General features: G+C 64.8%; 1 protein-coding gene across 1 annotated transcript in view; it reads right to left on the bottom strand.

Moving 5' to 3' along the window:
• Positions 1–7,785, bottom strand: part of LOC120393304 (tenascin-X-like) — a gene marked incomplete at its 3' end in the record, with an annotated part of 44,704 nt that extends 36,919 nt beyond the window's left edge. The window contains 4 exon segments of the mRNA XM_039517831.1: positions 249–361; positions 2,092–2,661; positions 2,940–3,241; positions 7,769–7,785. Coding sequence (XP_039373765.1) covers positions 249–361; positions 2,092–2,661; positions 2,940–3,241; positions 7,769–7,785 — 1,002 coding nt within the window.
• Between the last annotated feature and the right edge of the window lie 18,069 nt (positions 7,786–25,854).

Raw genomic sequence — 25,854 nt, 5'->3', positions numbered from 1 at the left:
CGCCGCTGGGGGTCACACGGGGTCAGGGGATGGGGGAGCCCTGGCCTCTGTCTGCACCCCCCCACCCATGCACCCCGACCCCCTCCTGACCCCCCCACCTTCTTTCCAATGCCCCCTCCCAGAAGTGAGGCTCCCCAGGGTGGGGGCCAGGGGTCACACACCCTCCTCCCCCACTGACATCCCAGATCCGGGCCCAGCCCCCCTGCAGGGGGCAGGGGATGATTGACACCCCCCTGGCACCCCATTACCGTGGGAACGAGGTGAATTTCATATCCATCCACGTGGATCTTGGGGCGAGTCCATTGCAGGCGGAAGGAGCCCTCGTCCCGGCGCCCCACGCGCAGCGTCACGGCCGGGATCTCTGCGGGGGGACAAGGGTGAGTGCCCCGAACCCCCCCAGCCGGCCAGACCCCCGCCCTGGGGCTGACAACCCCTGGAGGGGACAGGCCCCTGCCCCATTCCCTGCCCCCCGGAGCCAGCCAGTCCCTGCCCTGGGGCTGGATCAGAGCCGGCGCCCCCCAGAGGGGACAGGCCCCTGCCCCATTCCCCACCCCCCTGAGCCAGCCAGTCCCCGCCCTGGGGCTGGATGGGAGCTGGCGCCCCCCAGAGGGGAAAGGCTCCTGCCCCATTCCCTGCCCCCCGAACCAGCCAGTCCCCACCCTGGGGCCAGATTGGGGCTGGCACCCCCTAGAGGTGACAGGCCCCTGCCCCATTCCCCGCCCCCCTGAGCCAGCTGCCCCCTGCCCCCGCTCCACAGAGGGAAAAGGCCCCGTGTCCCGGTCCCCGCCCAGGGCCTCCCCTCTGCGTCCAGCCAGGGCCTTTGATCTCTGTCCCGTCCGGGCGGGGATGGAAAGCAAACACCGTGGGGAACAAGGGCGGCTCAGATCCCTGCCCCCCGGCACCGCGCCCCCGGCCGGGATGAATGGGGCCGATTCTAGAGGGGAACCGGAGCCGGAGGGGGCACGGTGCCAAGGCTGATCTTGGCCAGCCCGGCTGTGGGGCGGGCGGCTCCTAACAGGGGGTCTCTGTGCCCTGGGACGGGACGTCCCAAGCAAGGGGGCCCCAGCTCCCATATACATCTGGGGGGAGCTCCCCCCGCCTTGGCCGTGGGTCAGGAGAGGATTAGGCAGCACAAAGGCCCTTCAGCTCGGTGCCCAGCGCTGCCCCACATGGGGGGGGGCAAGGACGGCCCCCACCCACACCCCACCACAGGGATGGATGCCCAGGGATGTGGGGACCAGCCACAGAGGAGCATTGTGGGTAGGGTGGCTGGGGGACCCAGGGCATTGTGGGTAGGGTGGCTGGGGGACCCAGGGCATTGTGGGTAGGGTGGCCGGGGTGGTCCAGGGCATTGTGGGTAGGGCAGTTGGGGCGGCCCAGGGCATTGTGAGTAGGGTGGCCGGGGGACCCAGAGCATTGTGGGTAGGGTGGCTGGGGTGCCCAGGGCACTGTGGGTAGGGTGGCCGGGATACCCAGGGCATTGTGGGTAGGGCGGTTGGGGCGGCCCAGGGCACTGTGGGTAGGGTGGCCGGGGTACCCAGGGCACTGTGGGTAGGGCGGTTGGGGCGGCCCAGGGCATTGTGGGTAGGGTGGCCGGGGCGGCCCAGGGCATTGTGGGTAGGGCGGTTGGGGCGGCCCAGGGCACTGTGGGTAGGGCGGTTGGGGCGGCCCAGGGCATTGTGGGTAGGGCGGTTGGGGCGGCCCAGGGCTCTGTGGGTAGGGCGGTTGGGGCGGCCCAGGGCACTGTGGGTAGGGTGGCCGGGGTACCCAGGGCACTGTGGGTAGGGTGGCTGGGCGGCCCAGGGCATTGTGGGTAGGGTGGCCGGGGTACCCAGGGCATTGTGGGTAGGGCGGTTGGGGCGGCCCAGGGCACTGTTTATAGGATGGCCGGAGCGGCCAAGGGCATTGTGGGTAGGGCGGTTGGGGCGGCCCAGGGCATTGTGGGTAGGGTGGCCGGGGCGGCCCAGGGCATTGTGGGTAGGGTGGTTGGGGCGGCCCAGGGCACTGTGGGTAGGGCGGTTGGGGCGGCCCAGGGCATTGTGGGTAGGGCGGTTGGGGCGGCCCAGGGCATTGTGGGTAGGGTGGCCGTACCTATGGTGCAGTCCTCGCCGGCGTAGCCGTCCTGGCAGTGGCACTCCCCGTTCCGGCACTCCCCATGCCCCCCGCAGTCGCTGGGGCAGGTGGGCTGGCTGCAGTCAGGCCCGGTGTAGCCGCGGTGGCAGGCGCAGACCCCGTTCTTCAGGCAGCGCCCGCGCCCGCTGCAGTCGCCGGGGCAGGCCCGGGTGCCGCAGTCCGGGCCGGCGTAGCCGGGTCTGCAGAGGCAGCGCCCGTCCTGGCAGCGCCCGCGCCCGTGGCAGTCCCCAGGGCAGTCCGGCGTCTCGCAGGCCGGCCCCGAGTAGCCGGGGAAGCAGAGGCAGCGCCCGCCCTGGCAGCGGCCCTGGTCGTTGCAGTCGTCGGCGCAGACGGCCATCTCGCAGCGGGCGCCGGCGAAGCCGGGGGGGCAGACGCAGCGTCCGGCCACGCACTCGCCCCGGCCCCCGCAGCCCCGGCACTGCGGCTCGGCGCAAGTGGGGCCGCCCCAGCCCGGCTGGCACACGCAGCCGCAGGTGGCCAAGTCGAAGGCGCCGTGCCGGCCGCAGAGGCTCTGGGTGTCCGTCTGGCCTGCGGCAGGGGAGGGAGGGAGACGCGGATGGGGTGAAACTGCAACCTGCCTGCAGCCCACCAGGGGGCGCCACCTGCCTGCCCCGGCCCCGCCCCACCCCGGCCCCGCCCATTGGCACCTTCCTCCTCCACCCCTTTGACACCCTCCCTGCTCCTCTGGCCCCGCCTCTGCCTGTTGCTCCTCCCCCCGCTCCCCCTCCCCCTTCCGGTCCCCACCCCTTGCCATGGCCCCGCCCCCCCCCCCACCCGGCCCCCTCCCCTCAGCCCCCCAGTCTCACCTGTGCCGGCCTGGGCGCCGGCGGCGGCGGGGGGGCAGCAGCCCTTGGCCCCACACTGCTCCCGCAGCGCCTGGACCTGGGCCTCCAGCGCCCGCAGCCGGGCCAGCGCCTCCCGCAGGGCCCCGCCGGCGCCCCCCCCCTCGCAGTCGCAGGCCGGGGGGGGCAGGTTGATGCGGTGGGTGAAGACCACCTGCTCGTCCCCCTCCAGCGTGTGCTCGTAGAGCCGGGGGGGCTGCAGCTGGCTGGGGGGGGCCAGTGCCTCCTGCGGGGACTCGGGCCCCTCACCCGCCCCCCGGCGGACGCTGTAGATGTGGGAGAAGATGGTGGCGTTGGCGGGGGCCCGGCGGGGGTGGGGGGGAGGCCCCCCCTGCACCAGCAGCAGCAGCGACAGCAGCAGCCAGGGCCCCATGGCGTGGCCGGAGGGGGCGCAGACCTGGGGGGGGGGAGGCAGTTAGTGACGGGGGCACAGAAACCTCCAGGGACCCCCAAAGAGCCCCCACAAGACCCTTCCCCTCCAGTGCCCAATTCAAACTCAGGCCAGAAATCAACCGCACAGGCCCACAAACAAACCACAACCGAAATCCAGTACTGGGACCCCCCAACCCCGAGACAGCCCCCCCAGCCACCCCCCAGCTCCTGGGACCCCCCAACACCAAGACAGCCCCCCCAGCAACCCCCCAGCTCCTGGGACCCCCCAACACCGAGACAGCCCCCCCAGCCACCCCCAGCTCCTGGGACCCCGGCACCGAGACAGCCCCCAGCTACCCCCAGCTCCTGGGACCCCCAGCACCGAGACAGCCCCCAGCTACCCCAGCTCCTGGGACCCCAGCACCGAGACAGCCCCCAGTTACCCCCAGCTCCTGGGACCCCGGCACCAAGACAGCCCCAGCTACCCCCAGCTCCTGGGACCCCAGCACCGAGACAGCCCCCAGCCACCCCCAGCCCCTGGGACCCCAGCACCGAGACAGCCCCCAGCCACCCCAGCCCCTGGGACCCCAGCACCGAGACAGCCCCAGCTACCCCCAGCTCCTGGGACCCCAGCACCGAGACAGCCCCAGCTACCCCCAGCTCCTGGGACCCCGGCACCAAGACAGCCCCCAGCTACCCCCAGCTCCTGGGACCCCAGCACCAAGACAGCCCCCAGCCACCCCAGCCCCTGGGACCCCAGCACCGAGACAGCCCCCAGCCACCCCAGCCCCTGGGACCCCCAGCACCGAGACAGCCCCCAGCCACCCCAGCTCCTGGGACCCCAGCACCGAGACAGCCCCCAGCCACCCCACAGCTCCTGGGACCCCAGCACCGAGACAGCCCCCAGCCACCCCCAGCTCCTGGGACCCCAGCACCGAGACAGCCCCCAGCCACTGGGACCCCCGGCACCCAGACAGCCACCCCCCGCCACCCCCCAGCTCCTGGGACCCCCCAACCACGACACAGCCCCCCGCCAGCTACCCCCCAGCCCCTGGGACCCCCAGCACCGAGACAGCCCCAGCCACCCCCAGCCCCGGGGACCCCCAGCACCGAGACCGCCCCCAGCCACCCCAGCCCCTGGGACCCCAGCACCGAGACAGCCCCCCCCAGTATCTCCCAGCCCCCTGGACCCCCGGTACCGAGACACGACCCCGCCGCCCCCATCTCCCCTCCCCACGGTCCGGAGGCAGGTGCTGCGGCAGGACAGGTCCCTGTGGGACGCCAGGCCCGGGGTTGGGTCGGGGGCTGTGCTGGGGGGGGACCCCAGGCCGGCCGGACGGAGCTGCAGGGCTGTGGGGCAGGTGCGGGGACCCCATCGCCTCCTGCGATAACAACCCGGATTCATGCTGCAAAAATGTGCCTGGAGCTGGGCCGGGGGAACGGGGCCAAAGGCCGGAGTTTGGCAGGGAGCCGGGGGGAGCCGGGAGCAGGAGCTACGAGCCGGGGTAGCCGAGAGTGCAGACACGTCCCACGCTGGGACGGAGCAGGCGTGGGGGGCCCGGCCATGTCCCAGCCCGCGGGTCCCCGGCCCCGTCTCCCCCCAAGTCCCAGCCAGACTAAGCCCTGTCCTGCCTGTGAGATCCCAGCCCCCGGGAACCCCGCGATTAAGAAATAGCTGGTTTAAGACAAGTCTGGACTCCTGGGAGAGGCGCGGGTGGGGTGTGGGGCTGGGACCCAGGACTCCTGGGTTCTAGTGCCATTCTGTGCCTCAGTTTCCCCTCCCATAAGCAGAATCCTGTTGGCCAGGCTGTGGGGTTTCTGCGGCCGAGCCGGTGGCCGTTCCTGAGCTCTGCACAAACCCCTGCGGCTTTTTATTTTCACAGCTGTGGTCCCAGATCCTCCCAGCTTTCCAATAACCACTCGGACTTCCCCTGGGCTCCCCCGGGGGCTGCTGATTCTTGGTCCTCGTACATCCCTCACTGCTCCTTTCATGTCTCTGTGGCCGCCAGACACAGGGAGAGAACCCAGGAGTCCTGGCTCCCAGCCCCGCATCTCTAACCCGCCAACCCCCACTCCCCTCCCAGAGCAAGGGAGAGAACCCAGGAGTCCTGGCTCCCAGCCCCTGCTCTAACCCACCAGCCCCACTCCTCCCAGAGCCGGGAGAGAGAACCCAGGAGTCCTGGCTCCCAGCCCCCTGCTCTAACCCACCAGCCCCCACTCCTCCCAGAGCTGGGTAGAGAACCCAGGAGTCCTGGCTCCCAGCCCCGCATCTCTAACCCCCCAACCCCCACTCCCCGCCCAGAGCAAGGAGAGAACCCAGGAGTCCTGGCTCCCAGCCCCCTGCTCTAACCCACCAGCCCCCACTCCTCCCAGAGCCGGGAGAGAACCCAGGAGTCCTGGCTCCCAGCCCCCTGCTCTAACCCACCAGCCCCCACTCCCCTCCCAGAGCTGGGTAGAGAACCCAGGAGTCCTGGCTCCCAGCCCCCTGCTCTAACCCACCAGCCCCCACTCCTCCCAGAGCCGGGAGAGAACCCAGGTGTCCTGGCTCCCCGCCCCCCCTGCTCTAACCCCCCAGCCCCCACTCCCAGAGCTGGGAAAGAACCCAGGAGTCCTGGCTCTCAGCCCCCCAGCTCTAACCCACCAGCCCCCACTCCCCTCCCAGAGCCGGGGAGAGAACCCAGGAGTCCGGACTCCCAGTCCCTCCGCCCACTCCGACCCCACTCTCCACCCAGACTCAGGGGGTTGCTGTGCTGGGGGTCCCAGCCCTGCCCCGGGTCTCCTCCCTCCTGCAGCCCCCTGGTGGCCTGGGGGAGCAGCTGGGGGGCAGACTGGGGGTGATGTGGGGTGCGCGGCCCTGGCAGCACCGGGAGCAGATCCCAGCCTGGCTCCCTCCCCGGCAAGTATCTGACAGCCGGGAAAATTCCTGCGTGAAGAGATAAGGTCCCACCCAGATCCCAGCCTGGCCTGGCTGCGCGGGCGCAGATGGGGGACTGGCTGGCTCAGGGGGGCGGGGAATGGGGCAGGGGCCTGTCCCCTCTATGGGGTGCTGGCTCCCCCCGGCCCCAGGGCGGGGACTGGCTGGCTCAGGGGGGCGGGGAATGGGGCAGGGCCTGGCCCCTCTGGGGGGCGCTGGCTCCCCCCGGCCCCAGGGCAGGGACTGGCTCAGCGAGGGGCGTGGGGGGACACAGGGCCTTTCCCTGTGGGGACCAGCACTTGTCACCATCTGCCCCCCCCCCCCGTGTCTTTGGCCTCCCGGACGGGTCTCTATTCATCTGTGGGACCCACAAACGCACCTGCCTGGACACCCTCCTGCCCCCCAACCCCGACACACACAGGCCTCTGTCCTCCCTCCCGCAGCTCCCTTCCCCAGGGCTCTGGCTCCCCCCACACTCCCTACCACTCTCCGTTCCCCACCCCAATATTCTCACCCCCCAATCCACCGACAGGACTGTGCTGGGACTGGAGGGGCATCAGGCCAGAGGGAGGGGGCACCAGCAGTGGGGGCTACAGGGGTGGGGGAGGTTCAGGAGTTTGTTGTGGTGGGGCACCGTGGGGGTTGCTGGGGACGAGCCCCCCAGCACCTGCCTTTGTTCAGGGGGTGGGGTGACGGGGGTGGAGGTGGGTCAGTGCTGGGAGTGGAGGCGGGGTTACCAATGGGTCATTCCCGGTGGCACCCAGCCCCCCAACTTCATCATGTAGCACAGGCCCCCTCAATGCCCCCCTTCGCCCTGACTCCTTCACGGGATCCAGCCGTCTCCCTTCTCCATCGCTCCCTCCCTCCATCCTCCATCCTTCCCTCCAGCCCTCCCTGCTCCCGTCCTCCTTCCCTCCATCCGCCATCCCTCCTCACTCCCTCCATCACTGGATCCAGCCGTCTCCCTCCTCCCTCCTCCCTCCATCCTCCATCCATCCCTCCCTGCATCCCTCCTCATTCCCTCCATCCTCCATCCCTGCCTGCATCCCTCTTCATTCCCTCCATCACTGGATCCAGCCATCTCCATCCCTTCATCCATCAATCCCTAACTCCATCCTCCATCCTTCCCTATCTCCTTTCTCCATCCATCCCTACCTCTCTTCATCCTCCCTTCTATCCATTCCTCCCTCCATCCCTATCTCCATCCTTCCCCATCTCCTTCCTCCATCCCTCCCTCCATTCTCCATCCCTCCCTACCTCCCTTCATCCTTCCTTCTATCCATCCCTCCCTCCATCCATCCCTTCATCCATCCACCCCTAACTCCATCCTCCATCCTTCCCTATCTCCTTTCTCCATCCATCCCTACCTCTCTACACCCTCCATCCGACCTACTATCCCATCCTCCAACCATCCCACCATCCATCCCTAACTCCATCCTCTATCCATTCCTCCATCCACCACTATCTCCTTCCTCCATCCTCCCTCCATCCTTATCTCCATCCTTACCTCTCTTCATCCTCCATCCCTCCCTCCATTCTCCATCCCTCGCTACCTCCCTTCATCCTTCCTTCTATCCATCCCTCCGTCCATCCCTTCCTCCGTCCCGCATCCTCCACCCAGCCCTCTACCCCCCCCCCGCTCTGGTTCCACCTCCCGCCACCCCCCCGCGCTCCCCCCATCCCCTTCCCCCCCCCCCCCCCCCAGCCGCTGCGGGGCCCGGGGAGCCTCTCGCTCGGGCACTTTCCAAACTCCTGCAAGCCCCCGCCCATCTGCGATCCCAGCCCCTCCCGCCCCACCTGCTGCCCGCTCGGTGCCCGGCCCGTGTGGCCCTACCTGGGAGCGGGGCGGCGGCTGCAGGGGAGAAGCTGCTGCTCCGGGCTGGGGGCTCCGCTGCGCTCCGGGCTCTGCGCTGCGCTCCGGGCTGGGGGCTCCGCTGCGCTCCCGGGTCTGTCCGCGCTGCGCTCCTGGCTGGGGCTCCGCGCCCGGGCTCTGCGCTCCGGGCTGGGGGCTCCGCTGCGCTCCCGGGTCTGTCCGCGCTGCGCTGCGCTGCGCTCCTGGCTCTGCGCTGCGCTCGGGACTGTGCGCGCCGCTCCCTGCGCCCGGGGGCCGGGCCGGGCCGGGCTGGGCGGCGGGGGCGGAGGCGGGGGGGGGCCGCTCTCACTTTCCCACACCCGGTTCGTCCCTCGCTCCCTGCCCTGCGGGGGGGGGGGGTGATGTCATGGCCGGGCCGGGTCAGCGACCGCCCGAACCCGCCCCGCCCCGCCCGGCCCGGGACCTCCCCGCCCCCCCCCCGGGGCTCCCTGGGCCCAGCCCGGACAGGGGCTGGGGGGAGACGGGCCCCCGGCCAGGCGGCTCCAGGCCCTCCCCTCCCCCAGCACAAGTGGGTCCAATACGAGCCATGTCGGCCCCCACCAGGTCTCTCCAATACCCTGGGACCAGCCACGCAGAGCAGCCCCCTCCCCCACCCGGGACACCCGCCCCAGGCCTTTCTCCCCCCCCCCCACCTCTCGGTCCGGCGGGGGCACCAGGGCTCAGTCCCCGGGGGGGGGCACAGCCCAGCCCAGGCTGGGGGGGGGCACAGCCCAGCCCAGGCTGGGGGTGGGGGCTGGGCACAGCTGGATCGGGGCCGGGGGGGGGGCTGGGCACAGCTGGATCGGGCCCGGGGGGGGCAGGGCACAGCTGGATCAGGGCCGGTGCCCCCTGGAGTGACCCCGGCCTGGCAGAGCCGGGATGGACGCAGGCTTCAGCCGTTTCAGCCCTCGGCCGACTGACCAGAACAGCCTGGGCCCAGGGAGCCGACACCGCTGGGAAAACGTCTGTGCCAGGACCCCCCACGGCAACCCACAGCCCCCTCCACTCGCTGGCATCAGCTTTGCTGCCAGCCACAGTTCAACGGTCGGGAGTGAGGGGCACCGGCAGGGCTGGGGGGGGCAGGGCTGAGATGATTGTCAAGAAGGGACGGGTTGGGGTACGGAGCATGTGTCGCAAGCCAAAAGCTGCTCCTCAGTGTGGTGCTCGGAGGCTTGTGCTCGGGGGGCAGGGTGGGGCTCAACAGGGGTGTCAGGCTGGGGAGGGCTCGGCAGGGGTGTCAGGCTGGGGGCTCAGCAGGGGTGTCAGGCTGGGGGCCTGACAGGGGTGTCAGGCTGGGGGCTCGGCAGGGGTGTCAGGCTGGGGGCTTGGCAGGGGTGTCAGGCTGGGGGCTCGGCAGGGGACCAGACTGCAGGAGCCCTGTTGCTGTAGGAGGCTAAGGGGCTCCATGCTCCACCCCAGAGGCAGCCGCAGTTTAATAACAGGGTTGTGGTGGGGGCTGGGAGGCCAGACTCTCCTCCAGCCCCCCCCATGGGGCGCCCCCCCGGGAGGGCTGAAAGGCCCCAGTGATGCCGCGGCCGCGCCGTATCCCGGCCCCGGTGCCAGGGGTTCCCGGAATGTGGCCGCGGCTCCGCGGCGTTTGCTTTGGCTGGGCCGGGCAGACACAGGGGCTCTGTGCAGCGGGGTGGCCCGGGGCCAAAGGCAGCAGGGGGGGCCTGGGGCAGCGAGTGAGGAAGGACGCAGCGAGGGGAGGACGAGAGGGACGGGGACGAGGCTGCCTGGGAAACCCGCCGTGGGGCCCAGATACAGTGTGAGACCCTCGTGTCCCAGACCTCCTGCTCCTGGGCTCCGGACGGCCCCGGGGCGACCCCCATCCAGGTGCCGGGGGCCCCTCAGGGCATCCCCTTGCTCCGGTCCCCCCGGGGTCGCAGGCCCAGATGGAGCAGCCCCCTCCCCCGATCTCCAGCCTGCAGCGACTCTCCCCCAGCGTAACACAGGAGGTTTATTGAGAGTTGAACCCAGCACAGGAAACTCTCCGGGTCTCAGGCCTGGCCTCCCTCAGCCCAGCACATCCCAGTCCCCCTGCAGCCAGGTGGGCTCTGCCTGCTCCCCCCCTCCAGCCCAGAGCCCCCCTGCTTCCCAGCTGGGCCTCCGATACCCCCGGCCCCAGGCTCCCTCTGTCCATTGGCTTCTCTCCAGGGAAACAGGGAGGCCTGGTGTGACGAACTGGGAATGTTCTTAACATTTTCTCTGAATACCGTGTTGGTGCCTCAGTGTCCCCTCTGCAGTTCTTAATATCCGGGTGGTGGGATCAGGGTGTGTGATTGCTGCAGAGCAAGGGGCCAGTGCACCTAAATGCCTGACACTCTGTCTCCTAGCAACTGATGGCCTGGGCCCCTCCCCTGCAAAGGTGCCAACTGAAGGTGTTGGAGACACAGAGGTCAGGTGACCCCCTGGCCCGGGAAAGGAGCTGAGCAGAGGAGGAGGGGCTGGAGGGGGTGTCAGTTTGGAGCTGGCTGGGGATGAGGAGTGAGGGCAGACGTGGGGGTCTGGCTCACTGCCCCCCAGAATGGACCCGGCCGAGGGGGTCCCGTTCTCTGTACCTACAAGCTCTGGTTTAGACCCTGTTCCTGCCATCGAATAAACCTCTGTGTTACTGGCTGGCTGAGAGTCACGTCTGACTGCGAAGTGGGGGGGCAGGACCCTCTGGCCCCCCCAGGACCCCGCTGGGGCGGACTCGCTGGGGGAAGCGCACGGAGGGGCAGGGGATGCTGAATGCTCCAAGGAGAGACCCAGGAGGTGAAGCCGTGGGAGCTTCTTGCCCTGCAGACAGGCTGCTCCGAGGGAGAGGAGGCTCCCCAGAGTCCTGCCTGGCTTGGTGGGGAGCAGTTCCAGAGCAGCGCCCGGGGACTCCGTGACAACTGGTGGCAGCGGTGGGATGTCCTGCACCCCGTGAATGGCGCTTCTTGCAGTAAGTGACTGGGGAGCAGTAAAACAAAGGAGGGATGATGAGGACCAGGCGTGCTGAAGGCTCAGAGAGGGACGGTTTCAGGGGGTGGTTGACCTCTGGGAGTGTGTGACCAGCGAGAAGGACTGTTGGAGTAACGGGGTCCCCCTGAGGGCTGCAGGGAGCAGTCTCAGGGGCGGAGGAGCTGCTGCTCGACCCTGGGAGAGAGAAGGATTTTGCAGTAGCAGGGTTCCCCTGGGGATTGCAGGAGCCGTCCCAGGGGCGGAGGAGTCTGCAGCTCAACCCTGGCAAAGAGGTGGTGACCACGAGAAGGGCTGACACACCAGGGGTTCTTCCTGGAGCCATGGGGGAGCCAGGAGCACCCAGGCCTGTGAGTCCAGAGCCACTTGGGAGCGGTGCAGTGATGGCCTGTCACCATCTCCTTGAGAAGGACATTGTGATCCTGTGCACAGAGAGGGTTACGCATGGGGAAGTTCACCCAGGCCCAGTTAATCGTGCGGTTGGAGGAGGAGAACTGCTCTGAGGAGCAGATTCCTGACCCAGATGGGGCTACAAGAGGCTCTGGGAGCAGCTGGAGCAGCAGCCAGGCATCCCCGGGAGTCTGGTCCCCAGCCAGACGAGGGTCTTCACGCTCGGGTTCCCCATCAGGGGATCGGAGACAGATGGGATAGGAGCAGAGCCTGAGAGAGCGAGAGCCCGAGGAAAAGCTGCAGGAGAAGCAGCAGCAGCCTGGACTGGCGATGGTGGGGCCGAGAGACATAGGGGGCTGCCCAGGGGTCAGTGGGGAGACCTGCCTGGGGTGGCGAGACCCTGGGACAGAGAGAACTGGGGTGGTGCAGCCGCAGATGCTGAGGGGCTGTGGGACCTGGGTGAAGGTCCCCGGGGTGAAGCCCCTCACCCTGCCTATGGCCCGAATCCCTGTGCAGCCCCAGGAGGGGTCGGGCTGGCTGGTTGTTGGGGCTCTCCAGGATATCGGCTGGGAGGCCCTGTTGGGGGGTGACTGTCTCTCTTTGGGACAGGATCCAGGCCCTGCTCCTGTAACGGGCGAGGGTTTGAATTTGAATCCAGGGAACCATTTGCCTAAGATGGAAATGGTCAGTGAAAATGCAAAATGACCCGGCTGGCAGGGGGGAGGGGCTGCAGGGCTCAGGAGACCGGCCGGCCTGTAACCAGCCCCCGGGGCTGAGGGGGAGGGAGAGATGCTCCCCGCCCCCCTGCACACCGGAGAGGGGGCTCACGCTGGCTCTGAGGCTGTGACCAGAGCAGAGAGCTCACTGCCTGCCCCCACGGGGACAGCCAGGGCAGCGCTGAGCACGGGGGGAGCTGAGACCCCAGCTGAGTGGGGGGACCCCCAGGCAGGGCAGGTCGGCTGCCCACCAGGTTTGCCTGGTCCAGACGTCTGCTGGGAAGTGATTACACAGCAGGGAGGGAGCTACCAGGGACAGGGCTCAGGGGGGCTGTGACCCCAGGCCCAGCCAGCGAGAGGGAGCAGGTCCCACTCCCTGCCCCAGCCGCTGAATCCCAGACCGAGCTGCGGAGGGTCCCTCCTTGGAGAAGCTGAGGGGACTTGCTGGCCCCAGCGCTGCAAACCCCCTTGGGGACGGCTGCAGGGACAGAGTCCTGCGGGAGAAGGGATCCCTGTACCGGGAATGGGCTCCCCAAGGGGAAGGAGAACTGGGGGGAACCAGGAGGCAGCTGGTGGGGCCCCAGGAATCCACAGGGTTCTTCCCTCTCGAGCTGCTGGATGGGAGGAGAGTGAGGGGACCCCTGGACCTGGAAGGGGAGGATTGGGAGGAGAAGGGGGGAGACCCCCTGGGGGATCTCCCCTGAGGTGGGAGCCAATCTCCCCATCAGGTGTTCCCTGTTCAGAGTCACTGGGGAAGCAGCCCAGCCCTGGAGAGAGGTCAAGGACCTGCTGGCTTTAGATGGGATCCAGCCATTCAACAGCCCATGGGCCTCACCCGTGGGGCTGGCCCCCAAGGGAGACGGGATGATCTGGTTCTGTGGGGGCCATCGGAAGCGTGAAGCCATCGCGGTGTCCGAGGCCGACCCCATGCCTAGGCCTGGGGGGATTCTAGACAAGCTGAGGGGGATGGAGAACCTGGCCCTGGCGTACGATGACATGGGCATCTCTAGCCAGACCTGGGAGGAACAGGTGTCCCAGGGGAAGAGGGGGCTGGGCTGCCCCAAGGAGGTGGGACTGACGGTAACAGCTGGACAGTGCAAGGTGGGGACGGCAGAGGGGGTGTATCTGGGCACAAGGTGGGGAGCGGCTGCCCAAGCCTAGAGCTGGCCAAGGCCAAGATGGGGGCTCTTAACCAAGGGAGCCCGAATCGCAGCCCAGGGTGCTGGGAGAAGACCCCGGCCCAGTTTGAACCCCAGGGGTATTGGGGGGGCAAAAGGGTTCGGGCCACATAAACCTTCCCACATGCGGCCTGCGAGTGCCACCGAGCACCCCCGGCCTAAGGGAGGGCGTGAGACTGGACTGTCCTGGTGTAACTCACCCCTAGGAATGGGAGAGATGCTGGGGCATCCCTGGGAACGTTGGTGGGTTCGAACTTCCCCAGGTCACTGGCTGGAGTGACCCCGCTCAGTTCGGTCTCGAAGGGGGGAGAGATGTGACGAACTGGGAATGTTCTTAATGTTCCCTCTGAATACAGTGTTGGTGCCTCAGTGTCCCCTCTGCAGTTCTTAATATCTAGGTGGTGGATCAGGGGGTGCGATTGCTGCAGAGGAAGGGGCCAGTGCACCTAAATGCCTGACACTGTCTCCTAGCAACTGATGGCCTGGGCCCCTCCCCTGCAAAGGTGCCGGCTGAAGGTGCTGGAGACAAAGGGGTCAGGTGACCTCCTGGCCCGGGAAAGGGGCTGAGCAGAGAAGGGGCTGGAGGGGTTTTCAGTCTGGAGCTGGCTGGGGACGGGGAGTGAGGGCAGACGTGGGGGTCTGGCTCACTGCCCCCCAGAATGGACCCAGCTGAGGGGTCCGGTTCGCGGTACCTACAAGCTCTGTGTTAGCCCCTGTTCCTGTCATCGAATAAACCTCTGTGTTACTGGCTGGCTGAGAGTCGCGTCTGACTGCGCAGTGGGGGGGGGCAGGACCCTGTGGCCCCCCCAGGACCCCGCTGGGGGGACTCGCTGGGGGAAGCGCACGGAGGGGCAGAGGATGCTGAATGCTCCAAGGTCAGACCCAGGAGGTGAAGCCGTGGGAGCTTCTTGCCCTGCAGACAGGCTGCTCCAGGGGAGAGGAGGCTCCCAGAGTCCTGCCTGGCTTGGTGGGGAGCAGCTCCAGAGCAGCGCCCGGGGACTCCGTGATATCTGGGTCTCCTCTCAGCCCCCCCTCTGGCTGGAGCCGGCTGGTCAGGTCACCGGGGTCCTCTCCCCGCAGCCCATTGTCCCCCACTGGCCACAACCATCTGTGACTCCTGAGCTGGGGGCGGGGGGGGGTCTCCTGGTCAGCAGTCGCTGTGGTGCCCCATCTCCGGGCCATTGTCTGGGATCCCGGCTGCCAGGCGAGGTCACACCTGGTCCCCTGCACCAACAACCCCCCCCCACACACACGTCATTACACATGCGGGGAAACTGAGGCACACACCCTATTCCTGCAAAACAGTAAGAAAATCCCCCCCTTTGTCACACCTCGTAAGGTGTCACCGGAGCAGAGACCCCCAGCGCGGGTGCAGAGGTATAAAAACAAACCCACTGAAGCGGCCGTGACCCCCCCCCACACACACACGCGTCGCCTTGGCTGGGGAGAATCGGGGGCTGGGCTGGGGGAGGCATTTGGGGGGCTCGAAGGGAGTGACCTGAGTTGCCTTAAACCAGTGGGGGGGGCAGAGTCTCTGGGAGATCAGTGGGGACAGGCCAGGGGCAGGGAAGAGAGGTCAGAGCCGCCCCCTCCCCCGCTCCCCAGGTCGGGACTCGGGTCCAGCTGGGCTGGCGGCTGCCGGACGTGCAGCGGGCTGAGATCATGGATAAAAACACGTTAACGAGCCCCCCGGGCGGGGGAGACTGTGAGAAAGTACAAGGATCAGTCTCTGCCTCAACACAGCTGGGGGGAGCCCAGGGCTGGGCTGGCAGGGGCTGCGGGTCGGGAGTGAGGGGCACCGGCTGAGCTGGGTGGGGCAGGGCTGGGCTGGCAGGGGCTGCGGGTCGGGAGTGAGGGGCACCGGCAGAGCTGGGGGGGCAGGGCTGGGCTGGCAGGGGCTGCGGGTCGGGAGTGAGGGGCACCGGCTGAGCTGGGTGGGGCAGGGCTGGGCTGGCAGGGGGCTGCAGGTCGGGAGTGAGGGGCATCGGCCGAGCTGGGGGGGGCTGTGGGGCAGATGGGAGCTGGATGGGGGGAACCTGCCCTGGGATCTCCCCCTTCTCTGGGTTCCAGCAGGCTCCCAAGCCCCGGGGCGCCCTCTACAGGCTGAGAGGGGACAGGACCCTAAGGTCAAGTCAGGTAACGCATCTGCCACCTAGAACCTGCTCTGCCTATGGGACCCCATCCCCCACGCTCCCCCCCCCGCCCTGACCCCCCAGCCCCCCCTCCCCGCCCAGAGCTGGGGAGAAAACCCAGGAGTCCTGGCTCCCAGCCCCCCCTGCTCTAACCACCAGCCCCCACTCCCCTGTCAGTGCCGGGGAGAGAACCCAGGAGTCCGGGCTCCCTGTCTGATTAAATCAGAGGAGGGAACAGAAGAAATCTGTCCCAATGATTTAATAATTCTTAGTTTGACAGGACTCGGCAGATTCCCCAGCAGCAAGGCCGGACTGGGCCAGCGTCCCACGGGGGGAGGGGGGGGAGGGGGCGGGAGCCCCGTGTCTCATTAGTATCCGCATCGTCCCCATGCTGCAGATGGAGAAACTGAGGCAGGACCAGAGGCTGTGCCAGGCCCCTGCCGCTCCCCTCCGCTGCCCAGCCCAGCAGGGACTGAGCCAGAGTCACCTCACAGTTTCCTGGCTCTTCGTCTGAGACACCGAAACGCTTGGAAATAGGCACCCGGCTCCGGCCATCGCCCCTGACTCCAGCAGCACAAACAAGAGGCAACTCAGGCAGCCGTGGGCCCACGCGCCAGCACCCGGCCAGGCAGCCTAGAGGGAATAGACCCAGGAGTCCTGGCTCCCAGTCCCCCCTGCCCCCACTCCCCTCCCAGAGCCGGGAGAGAACCCAGGAGTCCTGGCTCCCAGCCCCCCCTGCTCTAACCCAGGCACCCCCCCTCCCCCTGTTCTGTCGCGGGCCGGGGCCGGAAGGGGGTCAGGGTGGAAGGGAAGTTTCCGCACTTGTTTACCCATCCTCCGGCGGTCGCCAGGGCAACCAAACATCTGCATCACGCTACAGATGTTGGAGCATCCAGATGCCATAGCAGAACGATGAGGCAACGCGGCCGGCGGGGGCTCGGGGAGCGGCCGGGGTGTGCGGGCCGTGCCAGACCCCCCCACACTGCCGGGGCACCCTGCCGGGCCAGCCCACAGCCCCCCCCCCCCCCCCCCCCGCTGGGGCTGTCTGTGTGATGAGCCTTGCTGAACAGTGTGACACACAAACCACAGGTGCCCCTCACTCCCGACCCGCAGCCCCCTGCCAGCCCAGCCCTGCCCCCAGCTCCGCCAGTGCCCCTCATTCCCGACCTGCAGCCCCTGCTCCCGGTGCCCCTCACTCCCGACCCGCAGCCCCCGCCAGCCCCGCCCTGCCCCCCCCCGCTCTGCCGGTGCCCCACCCTCCCCACCCGCCGCCCCCGCCCGCCCCGCCCGGCCCCCCCCCTCTGCCGGTGCCCCGCCCCCCCGACCCGCAGCCCCCTGCCAGCCCAGCTGTGGGCTCCCCCCCCACACACACACACACAGTGCCCCCCCATCGCTGTGCAGGGGAGTGAGGTCGGTGCTGACTCAGGGCGAGCGAGGAAACAAACACAATAATAAAACCTCGTCCCGCCCAGGCCCTGGCCCCGACCCCGGAGCTGGCGCAGGCCCTGGCAGCACGGCGCCGTCAGTAGCTCTGGGCTGAGGCATCCGCCGGCTCCTGGCTCAGTGGTCCCGCTGGAGGGGGGGAGGGGGGTCAGATTTTCCATTGTCTTGTCCCATGAGAGGGGCGGGGGGTGTCGTGCCGTCGGCCCCCAGGTCTGGTTTAGTCATTGACGGGGAACAGGGTGAGGTCAGCTCCGGGGGGATGGAACAGAAAAACAAGGGAAGAGGCAGTGAAAGAAAGAGCGAAGGAAGGAAAAAGAAGGAAGGAGGAAGCAGGAGCCAGTGCCAGGCTGGGGGGATGGAGCAAGGAGGGAAGAAGAAAGAAGGGAAGGAAGTGGGAAGCTGGCCCCAGGCTGGAGGTCGGAGGAAGGAAGGAGGGAGGGAGGAAGGAAGGAAGGAGGGAAGGAAGAAGGGGAGGAAGAAGGGAAGGAAGGAAGGAGGGAGGAGGGAAGGAGGAAGGAAGGAGGAGGGAAGGAAGGAAGGAAGGAGGAGGGAAGGAAGGAGGGAAGGAGGAAGGAAGGAAGGAAGGAAGGAGGGAGGAGGGAAGGAGGAAGGAGGAAGGAAGGAGGAGGGAAGGAAGGAGGAGGAGGAAGGAAGGAAGGAAGGGGAGGGAAGGAAGGAAGGAGGAGGGAAGGAAGGAGGGAAGAAGGAGGAAGGAAGGAAGGAGGAGGAGGAGGAAGGAAGGAGGAGGGAGGAGGGAGGGAAGGAAGGAGGAGGAGGGAGGAAGGAAGGAAGGAGGAGGGGAAGGAGGAAGGAAGGAGGGAGGAAGGGAAGGAAGGAGGAAGGATGGAAGGAGGGACGGAGGAAGGAAGGAAGGAGGGAAGGAGGAAGGAAGAAGGGAGGGAAGGAAGGAGGAGGAAGGAGGAAGGAAGGAAGGAAGGAGGGAGGGAAGGAGGAAGGAAGAAGGGAAGGAAGGAAGGAAGGAGGGAGGGAGGGAAGGAAGGAGGGAGGGACGGGAGGAAGGAAGGAGGGAGGGAAGGGAGGAAGGAGGAGGAGGAAGGAGGAAGGAAGAAGGAGGAAGGAAGGAGGGAAGGAAGGAGGAGGAAGGAGGAAGGAAGGAAGGAGGGAAGGAGGAGGAAGGAAGGAAGAGGGAAGGAGGAAGGAGGAAGGAAGGAAGGGAGGAAGGAGAAAGGAAGGAAGGAGGGAAGGAAGGAAGGAAGGAAGGAAGGAGGGAAGGAGGAAGGAAGGAGGGAAGGAAGGAGGGAGGAAGGAAGGAGGAAGGAGGGAAGGAAGGAAGGAAGGAGGGAGGAAGGAGGAAGGAAGGAGGGAGGAAGGAAGGAAGGAAGGAGGAAGGAAGGAAGGAAGGAGGAAGGAAGGAAGGAAGGAAGGAAGGAGGAGGAAGGAGGAAGGAAGAAGGGAGGAAGGAAGGAAGGAAGGAGGAGGGAAGGAGGAAGGAAGAAGGGAAGGAAGGAAGGAAGGAGGGAGGGAAGGAAGGAGGAAGGAGGAGGGAAGGAAGGAGGGAAGGAAGGAGGGAGGAAGGAGGAGGAAGGAGGGAGGAGGAAGGAAGGGAGGAAGGAAGGAAGGAAGGAAGGAAGGAGGAAGGAGGAAGGAGGAAGGAGGAGGGAAGGGAGGAGGGAAGGAGGAGGAAGGAGGGAAGGAAGGAAGGAGGAAGGAGGGAGGGAAGGAAGAAGGGAGGGAAGGAAGGAAGGGGGGAGCGAAGGAAGGAAAAAGAAGGAAGGAGGAAGCAGGAGCCAGCGCCAGGCTGGGGGGATGGAGCAAGGAGGGAAGAAGAAAGAAGGGAAGGAAGTGGGAAGCTGGCCCCAGGCTGGAGGTCGGAGGAAGGAAGGAGGGAGGGAGGAAGGAAGGAAGGAGGGAAGGATGGAAGGAAGGAGGAAGGAGGGAGGGAAGGAAGGAAGGAAGGTGGGAAGGAGGAAAGGAAGGAAGGAAGGAGGGAAGGAAGGTGGGAAGGAGGAAAGGAAGGAGGGAGGAAAGGAGGGAGGAAGGGGAAGGGAGGGAAGGAAGGAGCGAGGGAAGGAGGGAGGAAGGAGGAAGGAAGGAGGGAGGGAGGGAAGGAAGGAAGGAAGGAGGGAAGGAAAGAAGGAAGGAAGGAGGGAGGGAAGGAAGGAGGGAAGGAAGGAGGGAGGGAAGGAAGGAGGGTAGGAGGGAGGGAAGGAAGGAAGGAGGGAGGGAAGGAGGAAGGACGGAGGGAGGGAAGGAAGGAGGGAAGGAAGGAAGGAAGGAGGGACGGAGGAAGGAAGGAGGGAGGGAGGGAGGGAAGGAAGGAAGGAGGGAGTGAAGGACGGAGGGAGGGAGGAAGGAAGGAAGGAGGGAGGGAAGGAAGAAGGGAGGGAAGGAAGGAAGGACGGAAGAAGGGAGGGAAGGAAGGAGGGAAGGAGGGAGGGAAGGAAGGAAGAAGGGAGGGAAGAAGGAAGGAAGGAAGGAAGGAGGGAGGAAGGGAAGGGAAGGAAGGAGGGAGGGAAGGAGGGAGGGAAGGAAGGAGGAAGGGAAGGAAGGAGGGAGGGAAGGAGGGAGGGAAGGAAGGAGGAAGGGAAGGAAGGAGGGAGGAAGGGAAGGGAAGGGAAGGGAGGAAGGAAGGAAGGAGGGAAGGCAGGAGGGAGGGAGGGAGGAAGGGAAGGGGGGAAGGAAGAAGGGAAGGAGGGAGGGAAGGAAGGACGGGGGGAGGGAAGGAAGGACGGAGGGAGGGAGGGGAGGAAGGAAGGAGGGAGGGAAGGAAGGAGGGAGGGATGTATTCTTAACACAGTATCTTGCCGGCGAGTTACAGAAGCCGGGGCTGGATGAATGGACTATAAGGCGGATGGAAAGCTGCCTAGATCATTGGGGTCAGCGGTTAGTGATCAACGGCTCCATGGCAGCCGGTATCAAGCGGAGTGCCCCAAGGGTCGGTGCTGGGGCCGGTTTTATTCAATATCTTCATTAACGATCTGGAGGATGGTGTGGACTGCACCCTCAGCAAGTTTGCAGATGACACTAAACTGGGAGGAGTGGTTGATACGCTGGAGGGTAGGGATAGGATACAGAGGGACCTGGACAAATTAGAGGATTGGGCCAAAAGAAACCTGATGAGGTTCAACAAGGACAAGTGCAGAGTCCTGCACTTAGGACGTGTCAAAGTTAGACTCAGGACTCACAGTTTGTCAGACCACTCTGTTTTATTAGCACAGCGCTCTGCTAATAACACCCAGATAATGTGAGCACCATGCAGACACAAACTATCTTATTTATACAGATAAAAGGGTGAGAACTTAACAAGATAACAAAGGAAGCAGAATCAGATAAGTTTACCTGGGCTAGGCATGCATATCTTATTTCCTTACTAACTATTACCCATCTTCTGTTAATGTTTTGCCATTAGCACCATTGTTTATGCCTAATGTTTCTTTTCCTGGCACCTGTATTTCAACAGTTCTTATTTCTGCTTAAAGGTACATAACAACATTTCTTTAATCCATTCTTATTTTTACAATATAATTTATTCTACTTTCACAGACGGACGAATCCCATGCACTGCTACAGACTAGGGACCGAGTGGCTGGGCAGCAGTTCTGCAGAAAAGGACCTAGGGGTTACGGTGGACGAGAAGCTGGATAGGAGTCAGCAGTGGCCCTTGTTGCCAAGAAGGCTAATGGCATTTTGGGTTGTATAAGTAGGGGCATTTCCAGCAGATCGAGGGATGTGATCATTCCCCTCTACTCAGCACTGGTGAGGCCTCAGCTGGAGACCGTGTCCAGTTTTGGCCTCACACTACAAGAAGGATGTGGATAAATTGGAGAGAGTCCAGCGGAGGCAACAAAAATGCTTAGGGGGCTGGAGCACATGACTTATGAGGAGAGGCTGAGGGTGTCATGGACTCACAGATGGTGCCCACTCGTGGCCCCGTGGGTCCGTGGGGGGTGCCCCTTTCAGTGCGACAGCCCTTCTTGGGGGGCCACTCCCTCTCGGGGTCAGGCCCCTCCACCTCCTGGAGCCGCACCTCCCTGAGCCTCAGCACGTCTGTCTCTGCCGTGGGCCCCTCAGGGAGTCCCCTCGCTCTGGGCCCCCCAGGCCTCCTAACCCCCGAAGGGGACAATCCCCCCCCTCACCCTGTTCTCTAGCCCGGAGCGACTCTCCCCAGCGTAACACAGGAGGTTTATTAAGGGTTGAACCCAGCTGTGACGGAGCGATTCTGGCGGGACCCAACTGAGGTGCCAAATCAGGACCAATTGCTCAAACAGGGCAGTCACAGCCCTAGGCTGGGGTTTTTCCACCTCTAAGGCAAACCAAACCAGCCAGACAAAAGGACTTTGGTCTCACCCCACTGGCTAACCACAAGTCACACAAGCAATTTCCTTAGACACTCCAGTCTCCCAGCATCACCACCAGTGCACTCGTCCTGGGGATAAATGCTTATGAAAACCAACACCCCAATAAAAGAAAAAGGTTCCCTCGATCCCAAAGGACCAAGCCCCAGACCCAGGTCAATATACACATCAGATCTTACCCACAAATCACGCTGTTGCCAATCCTTTAGAATCTAAAATCTAAAGGTTTATTTACAAAGGGAAAAAGGTAGAGATGAGAGGTAGAATTGGTTAAATGGAATCAATTACATACAGTGATGGCAAAGTTCTTAGTTCAGGCTTGCAGCAGTGCTGGAGTAAACTGCAGGTTCAGATTAAGTCTCTGGAACATCCCCCGCTGGGATGGGTCCTCAGTCCCTTGTGTAAAGCTTCAGTTTGTAGCAAAGTCCCTCCAGAGGTCAGAAGCAGGATTGAAGACCAGATGGAGATGAGGCATCAGCCTTAGATAGACTTTTCCAGGTGTAAGAATCTCTTTGTCTTCACTATGGAAAATTACAGCAAAATGGAGTCTGGAGTCACATGGGCCAGTCCCTGCACTTTGCTGAGTCACAAGGCGTATCTGCCTTCTCTCCATGGGTTAATTGTGTAGCTGACGGTCCTTAATGGGCCATCAAGCAGGCTAGGCAGAGCTAACACCAGCTTGTCTGGGAGGCTTCCCCCAGAAGCACAGCACCAACTTGAAATACAGACAGCACAGAGCCAACATTCATAACTTCAACTAAAAATGATAGACATACAGACAGCATAATTATAACCAGCAACCCATAACCTGGTCTTAGACACCTTAGATGACCCCCTTTATCTAAGATTTGGTGCCACTGCAGGACCTTGGTTGCAAACCATGTTCTATATGGTCCCAGTTTATATCAATAACGTCACACCAGCACAGGAAACTCTCAGGGCCTCAGGCCTGGCCTCCCTCAGCCCAGCACATCCCAGTCCCCCTGCAGCCAGGTGGGCTCTGCCTGCTCCCCCTCCAGCCCCGAGCCCCCCTGCTTCCCAGCTGGACCTCCGATACCCCCGGCCCCAAGCCCCCCCTGTCCATTGGCTTCTCTCCAGGGAAACAGGGTCGTAAATGGAAGGCCTGGGTCTCCTCTCCTCTCAGCCCCCCTCTGGCCCCTCTGCCTGGAGCCGGCTGGTCAAGTCGTGGGGTCCTCTCCCCACAGCCCATTGTCCCCCACTGGCCAGAACCGGCTGCGACTCCTGAGCCGGGTGTCTGGGTCCCCAGGTCCCCAGTCGCTGGGGTCTCCGTCCTCCAGGCCCTCGGCCGGGGTCCCGAGTTCCTGGGTCCCAACAAACTCCCTCTCCCCTCCCCTGGTTAAACCAGTAACACCCGGGGACACTGAGTCCCAGCCCCTGCATGCAACCCACTGGGAAACACAGAAAAACCAAGAACCCCCCCACTTCGTCATAGAGGGAACTGGGATTGTTTAGTCTGCAGAAGAGAAGAATGAGGGGGGATTCGATAGCTGCTTTCAACTACCTGAAAGGGGGTTCCAAAGAGGATGGAGCTCGGCTGTTCTCAGTGGTGGCAGATGACAGAACAAGGAGCAATGGGCTCAAGTTGCAGCGGGGGAGGTCTCAGCTGGATATTAGGAAACACCGTCTGTTACGGAGTGTGGGGGAGTCAGGCCCTGCACCCCTCTTCCTGGGCTCCCAGTGACTCTCAGCCAGCCAGTAAAACAGAGGGTTTATTGAACAACCGGAACACAGGATACGGCCCAGCTTGTGTTCAGAGCTAGGACCCCTCAATCTGGCCTTTCTGGGGGTTCAGGGTGCTTGGATCCCAGCCTAGGATCCCCTGAAAACCCACCACCCAGCTCCCAACTGAAGACTGACTCCACCCTCCCCCTCCGCCCCTTTCCTTTGTCCAGCTCCTGGGCAGAGGTGTCACCTCCCCTGCCCCAGGCCAGGCTCATGTTACAGCTGCATACCTGCATCTCACCTACCAAGCACACAGACAGCCCCTGCTCCACCACATCTCTCCCCCCTCCACTGAGCAGGGTCACTTTGCCCAGTGACCCGGGGAAGTTCGGGGCCCCCTCTCCGGGACAGCGCGTCCGCTATCAGGTTGGCACTTCCCTTCACGTGGACCACGTCCATGTCATAGTCCTGCAGGAGCAGGCTCCACCTCAGGAGCTTGGCGTTGGCTCCTTTCATCTGGTGCAGCCAGGTCAGGGGAGAGTGGTCGGTGCACACGGTGAAGTGGCGCCCAAAGAGATAGGGCTCCAGTTTCTTCAGGGCCCACCCCATGGCCAGGCATTCCTTCTCGATGGCCACGTAGTTCTGCTCCCGGGGTAGCAACTTCTTGCTCAGGTACACGATGGGGTGTCTCTCCCCGTGTTCATCCTCCTGCATCAACACCGCCCCCAGGCCCGTGTCTGAGGCGTCGGTGAACACCATAAAGGGCTTGTCAAAATCTGGGTTTGCCAGAACTGGGCCTCTGAGCAGAGCCTGTAAGGGAATAGGAAGCACAGACTGCCTGTGCGGGGCAGGGGAGAGCCAGAGGTTTAGGTGAAGATGCAGGAATTCAACTGTGAGCTGAGCTTGGCCTGGGGGAGGGGAGGAGACACCTCTGGCCAGGGGAGACAAAGGAAGGAGGCGGAGGAGAGAGGAGGGGTCGGAGAGGACTGGGAGACGAAAGTGGGCTGGAGAAGAGAGGGGAGCAGGTAGACCGAGCTCTGATCCCCGGGGGGGGGGCTGTGAGGCCCCCCAAGATGGACCTAGCCGGGGGGATCTGGTTATCTGGGCCTGCAAGACCTGTCCTGGACTGTGTTCCTGTCGTCTAAATAAACCTTCTGCTTTACTGGCTGGCTGAGAGTCCTGGGGAATCGTAGGGAGCACGGGGGTGAAGGCCCTGGGTCCCCCACACTCCGTGACAGAGCCTCCTTCAGCGCCTGGAGAGCCTGCTGGCACTGCTCGGTCCAGACCACCTTGTCCGGCTTCCCCTTCTTGCACAGCTCAGTGATGGGGGCGGCTATGGCGCTAAAGTGGGGCACGAACCTTCGATAGTACCCCGCCATCCCGATAAAGGCCTGGACCTGCTTTTTGGTCTGGGGAGCGGGCCAGTCTTTGATCACCTCCACCTTGGCCGGTTCCGGCTTTAGGCAGCCGCTCCCCACCCGATGGCCCAGGTAAGATACTTCCGCCATCCCCACCTTGCACTTCTCAGCCTTTACGGTTAACCCTGCCTCCCGGAGTCGGTCCAGCACTTGTCTAACCTGGGACACGTGGTCCTCCCAGGTCTGGCTGAAGACGCAGATGTCATCAATATACGCCACAGCAAAACTCTCCATCCCCCTCAGTAGCTGATCCACCAGGCGCTGGAAGGTGGCCGGCGCTCCCTTGAGGCCGAAGGGCAGGGTCAGAAACTCGTAGAGCCCCAGGGGGGTGATGAAGGCCGATTTCAGCCTGGCATCTGGGTCCAGCGGCACTTGCCAGTAGCCCTTTGTAAGATCCATGGTGGTGAGGTACCGAGCGCCTCCCAGCTTGTCCAGGAGCTCGTCAGGCCTTGGCATGGGGTAGGCATCAGATACAGTGATGGCATTGAGCTTTCGATAGTCCACACAGAACCGGATCGACCCGTCCTTCTTGGGGACCAGCACCACTGGGGAGGCCCAGGGGCTGGCGGACGGCTGGGTCACCCCTAAAGCCAGCATGTCCCTGACCTCCCTTTCCAGGTCCTGGGCAGTCTTCCCGGTAACCCGAAAAGGGGAGCAGCGTATCGGGGTGTGTGACCCAGTCTCCACCCGGTGGACAGTCACATTAGTGCGCCCAGGCTGGTTGGAAAACAGCTGTCGGTACAGTTGCAGCACCCCCCTGATCTCAGCTTGCTGGGCCGGGGTCAGCTGATCAGAGAGGGGAATTGCCTCCAGGGGGGAACCAGCCTTTGTCCCTGGGAATAGATCCACTAGAGGGTCATCTCCCTGCTCCTCCCAGTGCCCACACACGGCCAACACCACATTCCCCCGGTCATAATATGGCTTCATCATATTCACATGGTACACCCGGCGGTGATGAGCCCGGTTCGACAGCTCCACCACACTATTTCACTAGGAGGATGGTGAAGCACTGGAATGGGTTACGGAGGGAGGTGGTGGAATCTCCTTCCTTAGAGGTTTTTAAGGTCAGGCTTGACGAAGCCCTGGCTGGGATGATTTAGTTGGGGTTGGTCCTGCTTTGAGCAGGGGTTGGACTAGGCGGATGAGGGAGATCTGGGGCTGAGGGACCCAGGGGTCTGACTTGGGGGGTGAGGGAGATCTGGGGCGGAGGGACCCAGGGGTCTGACTTGGGGGGTGAGGGAGATCTGGGGCGGAGGGACCCAGGGGGCTGAGCTGGGGGTGAGGGAGATCTGGGGCTGAGGGGTCCAGGGGCTGAGCTGGGGGTGAGGGAGATCTGGGGCTGAGGGGTCCAGGGGCTGAGCTGGGGGTGAGGAGATCTGGGGCTGAGGGGTCCAGGGGCTGAGCTGGGGGTGAGGGAGATCTGGGGCTGAGGGACTCAGGGGTGTGAGCTGGGGGGTGAGGGAGATCTGGGGCTGAGGACTCAGGGGTGTGAGCTGGGGTGAGGGAGATCTGGGGCTGA

The sequence above is a fragment of the Mauremys reevesii genome, unplaced genomic scaffold, assembly GCF_016161935.1.
Source record: "Mauremys reevesii isolate NIE-2019 unplaced genomic scaffold, ASM1616193v1 Contig18, whole genome shotgun sequence".
NCBI lineage: Eukaryota > Metazoa > Chordata > Testudines > Geoemydidae > Mauremys > Mauremys reevesii.
Note: the sequence above shows the minus strand (reverse complement) of the source record. Positions and strands in the feature narration are given on the sequence as shown.